This window comes from Neoarius graeffei, chromosome 9 (assembly GCF_027579695.1).
Source record: "Neoarius graeffei isolate fNeoGra1 chromosome 9, fNeoGra1.pri, whole genome shotgun sequence".
Classification (NCBI taxonomy): Eukaryota; Metazoa; Chordata; class Actinopteri; order Siluriformes; family Ariidae; genus Neoarius; species Neoarius graeffei.
The window spans coordinates 29,864,457-29,872,757 of NC_083577.1; the positions used below are offsets into that span (position 1 = coordinate 29,864,457).

Genomic DNA, 8,301 nt, shown 5'->3' on the forward strand with positions numbered 1-8,301 from the left:
AGAAGGCATCAAGTCGAGTAGTGAGACGCTTCTTATATCTTGATCCATAAAGCTTATTAAGGCACAGTATTCCAAAGTTTTTCTCAGAAGCCATTGCATGTACAGTGCCCTTCACAATTATTGGCACCCCTTGTAAAGATGAGTGAAAAGGGTTAGAAAAAAATCCACCTTTTCGTGACGTCGCTTCATCTCACGCTGAAAAAATGAGCAAAAATCCAACTTTAATTGAACTAAATTTATTCAGAGAAAAACAAATGACATATCAAGAAATAATTATTTTCAACAAAATAAATATGTTCCACAATTATTGGCACCCCTGGAAAGTATAGCGAACACAGTGTAACTGAAGCATGTTTCCCATTTAAATTGTCAATTTTTTAGTTGATTGGAGTGTCAGAACTTTCAAGCTGTAATCCATGATTTCCTGAGTCTGTTACGTGACAACAGTTTTTCGAAGTACTCCTGAGCCCATGTGGCTGTATTTGTCATATTAGCATGACAGTTTCCCAGGCCGTGGCGCCTGAAGGCTCGAAGGTCATGCACATTCAACAGTGATTTCCGACCTTTATGCACTGTGATATCTCCAAATTCCCTAAAACTTTTCAAAATGTTATGTACTGTCGTTTTTGAAAGAGCTAAATTCTCTGTAATCTTGCATTGAGAATTTTTTTTTAATAACTAGCAATTCTCTCACAAATTTTGGCACAAAGAGTGAGCCACAACCCATCCTTGCTTGCAAAGACTGAGCTTTTGGTGCTGCTCCTTTTATACCCAATTGTGTTACCCATTAAGCTCCTTATCGTGAAATCTTCCAAAATGGTGTTACTTGAATATCCTATAAACTTTTCAGTCTTATTTTGCCTCCATCCCAACTTTTTTTTAATGTGTTGCAGGCATCAAATTCAAACTTCATTTATATTTACAAAATACAATTAAGTTGGTCAGTAAAACTATTAAAAATCTTTTCTTTGTGCTTTTGTCAGTTAAATAAAGATGCACGTGGATTAACAAGTCACAGATTTTTCTTTTTATTGCATTTTGGAAAATATCCCTACTTTTCTGGAAATGAGATTTGTATTTTTTTTAAAAATGTGAAAAATGTTACAACTGACCCCCTTCTATAAAACGGTTAATGCAACAAAATATCAGACAATATTATACAAATATGATGAATATCATTTGCCATTCAATATTGGTAAATGGTTTCCATTTATGATCATCAACATCTTGCATCAGTTGTAGCACTACAGGATTTGCATCAACTGTGTTATGTAGAGTAAATATTATTAAAAACTATAAACTCACTCAGTACAGTATGTGACTATTTGCCATTGCACTGTTTCCTGTGGGTGTCTTTCTTATTCAGGTCTGAGGATAAGGTGCAGTATCATTTGCTGTTTATAAGAGCTTATAACTCTTCTGACTGAGATGCAGTTCATCCCACTGATGATTAGAGCATTCTGGGTCTTGTGTCCGAAACTGCAAGATCAACTTTAAATGATTCCAGAAGTGAAACATTATTTTCAGTTCAGAAGAGTGAAATTCATCACTGGATAAATTTGCACCAAAATTACAGTTAATTCTCAGTGCTTAAACATAAGTAAGTGCCGTGTGCTGTTTCTGATGTAACTGAGGAGTGTAACAGGTCATAATGTGTCTCTCGAAAACTCCTCCTATTAAGGAAGTGCCAAGTCTGACATGACCAAAGTCCTTCATTAACAGCCTGCAGTGTTCTGCTCTGGTGAGTTGAGATTTATTCTCAGTTTATGGAGAAATCTGTGTCTCATTTTCAGCACAGTGAAAGGAAGTGATGATTAACTGAACCTACAAAGTCATCTATTTAGCTTTAAAGAAACCTGAAATCAGGGTGTGATTACTTTTCACAGAAGTGAAATTGAAACTCTGAGCATTCGGACGAGAGAGAACAACAACAGCAGCAAACGAAATGGCTTCTAAGTTTTCAGAGGAGGATTTCTCCTGTCCTGTGTGCCGTGAAACCTTCAAGGATCCTGTTGTTCTGCACTGCAGTCACAGTGTGTGTAAAGTGTGTTTGCAGCAGTTCTGGGAAACCAAAGGATCCAGAGAATGTCCTCTTTGTAGGTTGAAGTCATCTATGGATAATCCTCCCATAAACCTGGCCTTAAAGAACCTGTGTGAGACTTTCTTACAGGAGAGAAGTCAGAGATCTTCATCAGAGTCTGAAACAGTCTGCAGTCTGCACAGTGAGAAACTCAAACTCTTCTGTCTGGATCATCAACAGCCGGTGTGTGTGGTGTGTCAGATTTCAAGAAAACACACCAACCACAAATTCTGCCCCATTCATGAGGCAGTAACAGACTGTAAGGTAAATAAAACGTACATATGAACTCATGGGTCACATGTGAACAAATGCTGTTGTTCATAATTATGACAATTACTTTTCAATCAATTTAGTTCATCTGAGTTCAAATAATATCTAAAACACAGAGACTCCATGCAGCGTGTTAATTTATTTCAGGAGAAGCTCAAAACTGCACTGAAGCCCCTACAGGAGAAACTGAAGATATTTAAAAACTGTAAATCGAAATGGAGTCAGACTGCAGAACATATAAAGGTTAGAATCAATAACATGGGTTTGATATTATAATTGGATTTTGTTTCATTGCATATTTCAGTTATGTTTCATTTGATTTTCTCTTCACTGCAGATTCAGGCCCAACACACAGAGCATCAGATTAAGGAGGAGTTTGAGAAGCTTCACCAGTTTCTACGAGATGAAGAGGCAGTCAGGATCACTGCACTGAGAGAGGAAGAGGAGCAGAAGAGTCAGATGATGAAGGAGAAGATTGAGAAGCTGAGCAAAGATATATTATCTCTTTCAGGCAAAATCAAAGCCATAAAAGTGAAGATGAGAGCTGAAGACGTTTCATTCTTAGAAGTGAGGGTCATTTAGTCAGTATTTATACTGTGAGAAAATAAAACTTCTTTCCATCATCAGAAACATCACATTTCATTGGTGTAAAAAATGTAAATCATATCCACTGATATTTGCTTTGTTGTTTTACAGAACTACAAGGCCACAGTGAAAAGGTGAGTGATTTGCTTCCTGTCTCTCTCATTCTCTGTGTTTCTGAATCCAAACCCACAGCAACACTGACTCCTGAATGTTTTTGCAGAGCCCAGAGCACACTGCAGCATCCAGAGGAGCTTTCAGGAGCACTGATCCATGTGGCAAAACATCTGGCCAACCTGCAGTTCAGTGTCTGGGAGAAGATGAAGTACACCGTCCAATACAGTAAGACAATGGCATAGGTTTGGTATTAACATTGGTAGGGACATAAACCCAATGCCAACCCCCAGTGGCGCCAACTTCAGGTCAACATACCGTAAGAGGGTCACAATATTTTGCTCCATTGTGTTCCACCAAAAGAGTATCCATCATCTCTCCAAAGTCCAGACTTTTAAAATTTGAAGTTCAGAACTGTAATAATTCCTGAATAATAATAATAATAATAATAATAATATGCAGTTCATTGGGCAGCATGGTGGTGTAGTGGTTAGCACTGTCGCTTCACAGCAAGAAGGTCCTGGGTTCAAGTCCAGTGGCCGGCGGGGGCCTTTGTGTGTGGAGTTTGCATGTTCTTCCTGTGTCTGCGTGGGTTTCCTCCGGGTACTCCGGATTCCCCCACAGTCTAAAGACATACAGGTTAGGTTAATTGGTGGCTCTAAATTGATCATAGGTGTGAATGGCTGTTTGTCTCTATGTTCAGCACTGCAATGACCTGGTGACTTGTCCAGAGTGTACCCTGCTTCTCAACCATAGTCAGCTGGGATAGGCTCCACCTTGCCTGTGACCCTGTAGAACAGGATAAGTGGTTACATGATGATTAACTCATTCTACCAACTTGCAAATGTGTTTTACAAGTGAATAACGCATTGACTGTCGGGAGGGTGTATGTTCCTTTCCCTCATAAATGGAAGTAAAACACATCCGGAGCCTTAAACACTGCATTCCATGAGGCTGGCAGGGGCAGTCGGCTCTCTTCTATGGGATCTTTCACTAGTTTTAGAATGCTAGTTTAAGCTGATATGTGATTGATCTAACGGTAAAACAGGACGAGGGCTCGAGAACCTTTTTGACACGTTGAAAGTTTACAATTTTATTTGGCAACAGAATGCATCTGAATTCTGATTGGTTGTTGTATCTGAATTCTGATTGGTTGTTGTATCTGAATTCTGATTGGTTGTTGTTATATTATTGCCCTTCTGTTGTCTTCTTGAGCCCAGAACGGCAGGGAGAGGGGGAGGAGGGAGTGACAGGGTTCTACAGAGAAAAGTTTTTAGCCCCCGCTTTCAAATGAAGCCCCTTGAGAGCCAATTAGTTCAACAGATGTGTGTTCTCGGTATGGGACGTTTTCAAAAGAGAGGCGGGAGGAACCAAACATTTCTGATCCAGAAGGCGGAGGCTGTTTTGCTTATTACGTGAAAATGTTTGATTTGATTAAAAGGTGTCTGGGCCTCCAACAATGTCCACATCACCATCGGGTTGTTGTTGTTTCCATGTGTCAATTTACACGAACTTGGTCAGGGCTCTGCAGGTCTTAACTGAAGCACTTCAAATTAGCGGGCTGCTAAAGTTTGCAGGCACTTCACAAGTAAGACTCGGTGCAATATTAGCCAACATTAGCACAGTTTGATATGATTTAATAATGTCTTTGTGACCTTAATGAACACAGTTGTTGTCAGTATCAAGTCGGATTGTTATTTACATGCCACACAAACTTAGAAAACAGTCATATTCGTATGTTGTCGTTTTTACACACTGAATAGGAACTGTTGTTAACTGAATAATTTTCCAAGCTAATCTAACGTTACATTCCTCAAGGACAGTTTGCTAGCTAGCAGCCGGTCACTGTACTGCAACCGCACTTGCTAATTGACATGGTAGCCAGACATGCGTGCTGTTTCCGCGAACACGCCCCCAGAGCAAATATTCATGATCGAATATTGCATGCTGTTTCGCCCAGTGGAAACCTACAGAAACCATTATTACACGCCCATACCGTCCATACCCAATTCTACACCGATGCAGTAAGACTCTTAATTCTGTGTGTGTGTGTTTTCAGCACCTGTAACTCTGGACCCCAACACTTCTCATCCTGGACTCATTGTATCTGATGATCTGAAAAGTGTGAGACACAGCGATGAGAAACAGAAACTTCCTGATAATCCAGAGAGATTTGATGAATATTGGTGTATCCTGGGATCTGAGGGCTTTAACTCAGGGACACACTGCTGGGATGTTGAAGTTGGAGACTGTACGTGGTGGAATGTGGGTGTGATGACAGAATATGCTCAGAGGAAGGGGGTGATATTCTGCAGAAGTGGAATCTGGTGTGTGCGGTATTATGATGATAAATATCGTGCAGTTTCTACACCACATGCATTCACTCAGCTCTCAGTAGCACAGAAACTCCAGAGGATCAGAGTGAAGCTGGACTGGGACAGAGGAAAACTGTCATTCTCCGACCCTCTCACTAACACACACTTACACACTTTCACACACACATTTACTGATAAATTACTGCCAATTCTAGGTGTTTTTGGTTCCATAAAGATCCTCCCACTTGAGTGGTCTGTAAGAGTGAATCAGCTCAGTTAGCATTGATGTTTTATTCCAGTTCATTAATAAAATACTGCGGATTAAAAGATTAGTGTTCTTTGTGTCAGTCTTTTTTTCCCCCCTTTTGGAAACCCTGAAGCACAAACTGTGATTTTTTTTTTCAAGGGAATAAACTCAAAATATTGACAGAATATCTTGAAATAATGAATTAACTCAAATAATAAGGTATCTTAAAATATATTATTATGATAGCTTTTGAAAGTATGAGGAAGTCAAAATAAGTGAAATAATGACGCACTACCTTGAAATAACAAGATATTAACTCAAAAATAATGACTTAGCATTTAATTAAAATCACAAAAGTGTTTAAATGCAGAATGAGCTGGAAAAATTATTTAATTTTATTGATGTATTTTAAATAGCTTTAAATAAATTGAGAATTTGAAAGCTCATTTCTTTACTGTATTTGTACTTGTAAGCGTTTGCTGTTACTCTTGATGAAATGTTTAGCTGTGTGCAGTGTTGGGCAAGTTACTTCAAAACTGTTTTGCGTTATTTATTACTTGTTACTGTCATTTTAAAGTAATGTGTTACATTACAATATTACTGTATTTAAAATGTAAGGCATTACATTACTATTGCATTACTTTTAAGTTACCCTCACCAAAATTACTGGAAGTATGGATTTGGCAATCTAAATGTAGCTCAAGACGCTCAATTTGCTCATCACACATCCAGTGGAAGGTGACGTGGTATCTGACTGAGCTAGGCTTATGGTTAAAAACAGTAGAATATTATAGCCACAGTGATGGCTCATGGCACAATACAAGGAACAATCATTGCAAGAACAGACAAAAGGTCCAAGTCTGGCAAATTGTGATAGAAATACTGTAACTTTAGGCCTATTCATATTAACATTAATCGAACTGTATTGTATTGTAATGTCTAAAGATATGACAGGATACAAAATTAGCATTTCTATGTCTTTATTGTTTTCAAGTTTACAGCATTAAGCGTAGTTTATGCTTCATTAAAAAAAAGAAGATTAGCCCTAAGCAGGGCCGTAACCAGGATTTTTCAAATACCGAGGTCAAACATTGCGATACATCTTATTTGCCAAAAAAAAAAAAGTCCTAATATGGTGACTTTTCTTACATTTTGGAAACGAGTCAAAATCACAAGCCCAACAAGATGAACATGTAGGTGAACATGTTTATTTTAATAATTTCAAAACTGCACGATCACAAAAGTATTTTGTGTGTGTGTGAGTGAGTGAGAGTTTGAGTGAGTGATGGAGTGAGAGTGTGTGTGTGAGTGAGTTAGTGTGAGTGAGAATGAGTGAGTGAGTGAGAATGAGAGTGTGAGTGAGTTAGTGTGAGTGAGAATGAGTGAGTGAGAGAGTGTGAGTGAGTTAGTGTGAGTGAGAATGAGTGAGTGAGTGAGAATGAGTGAGTGAGTGAGAATGAGTGAGTGAGTGAGAGAGTGTGAGTGAGTTAGTGTGAGTGAGAATGAGTGAGTGAGTGAGAGAGAGAGTGTGAGTGAGTGAGAATGAGTGAGAGAGTGAGTGAGTGAGTGTGAGTGAGAGAGTGTGAGTGAGTGAGAATGAGAGTGTGAGTGAGTGTGAGTGAGAATGAGTGAGTGAGTGAGAGAGTGTGAGTGAGTGAGTGTGAGTGAGTGAGTGAGTGAGAGAGTGTGAGTGAGTGAGTGAGAATGAGTGAGTGAGTGAGAGAGTGTGAGTGAGAATGAGTGAGTGAGTGTGAGTGAGTGAGAGAGTGTGAGTGAGAATGAGTGAGTGAGTGAGTGTGAGTGAGTGAGTGAGTGAGTGAGTGAGTGAGAATGAGAGTGTGAGTGAGTGAGTGAGTGAGTGAGAGAGAATGAGTGAGTTAGTGTGAGTGAGAGTGACAATGCAATCTAGCCGAGCCTGAATGGACTTCAATTGCTTTTTAAAAAATATATATGCCCTTTTCAATAGCAAAATACTAGACGGTTATTGGACAAAACCGACTAAAACGCTCCATTCGGAGACTGAGCCTCACTGGAGATGGGAGTCAATAAGAGGGGCGGGACAAGACTTCCCGAGAGGAGGCTCATCTCCAGCTGCTGATTGGAGGAGGAGCTGTGAACGCGGCTGGGCTGCTCATGATTGACAGAAAGCAGTCAGAGGCGGTACATCATGTTGTAAATAAAATGTGAACATAAGTTTGCTACCCGTTTTCATTTCCGTTCGAAAATACAACCAATGATCAAAACAATAGTGTCTTGTGTTCACGTTAGCCGATAGTCTGGTAAGTTAGCAAAATAGCTCAAGTCTCGTCAGCACCCAATAACTTCATAAACAACAGGTCACGACTGTCCAGCCTTTTCTGATCTGAAACGCACCAAATCAAATCGAGACGAGAGAGAATAAAAGAGTTTGTGCCGCCTGGAAAACGAAAATCCTATCTAGCTAAGTGGCTTCGACTGTTGTTGCTTGAAATGCTAATTAAAATTGCACTGTTAATGATCATAAGCATTCCGGCACATAACTGTCAGTCACTGGCAAAATTAACTCCCCTTCTTCCCTCTTTCTTTTTCTCTCACTTGTTGACTTTCCAAAGCTGAGTTTGGTTTGTTTTAGTGTAGTAGAATTCTTCATCTTATGTCAATTTTCAGATTCCACGACAAACTGCCTGGCTGCGGAGGCGGACCTTGATGAGAAC

At 39.5% G+C, this 8,301-nt stretch overlaps 1 protein-coding gene across 1 annotated transcript; it reads left to right on the forward strand.

The window, feature by feature from the left end:
- Positions 1-1,776: 1,776 nt before the first annotated feature.
- Positions 1,777-5,641, forward strand: LOC132892134 (E3 ubiquitin-protein ligase TRIM39-like). Its single transcript, XM_060930529.1, has 5 exons — positions 1,777-2,344; positions 2,498-2,593; positions 2,687-2,917; positions 3,196-3,274; positions 5,106-5,641. Exons 1-5 carry the CDS (start codon positions 1,946-1,948, stop codon positions 5,639-5,641), a joined length of 1,341 nt encoding a protein of 446 aa, XP_060786512.1. The 5' UTR covers positions 1,777-1,945.
- Positions 5,642-8,301: the final 2,660 nt, after the last annotated feature.

Excerpts from the sequence above, each read along its gene's own strand:
- LOC132892134 (XM_060930529.1), top strand. The coding sequence starts at position 1,946 with ATGGCTTCTAAGTTTTCAGAGGAGGATTTCTCCTGTCCTGTGTGCCGT. Across the intron at positions 2,594-2,686 it reads AGACTGCAGAACATATAAAG|ATTCAGGCCCAACACACAGA; the intron begins GTTAGAATCAAT and ends TCTTCACTGCAG. Across the intron at positions 2,918-3,195 it reads AAGACGTTTCATTCTTAGAA|GCACTGATCCATGTGGCAAA; the intron begins GTGAGGGTCATT and ends GAGCTTTCAGGA.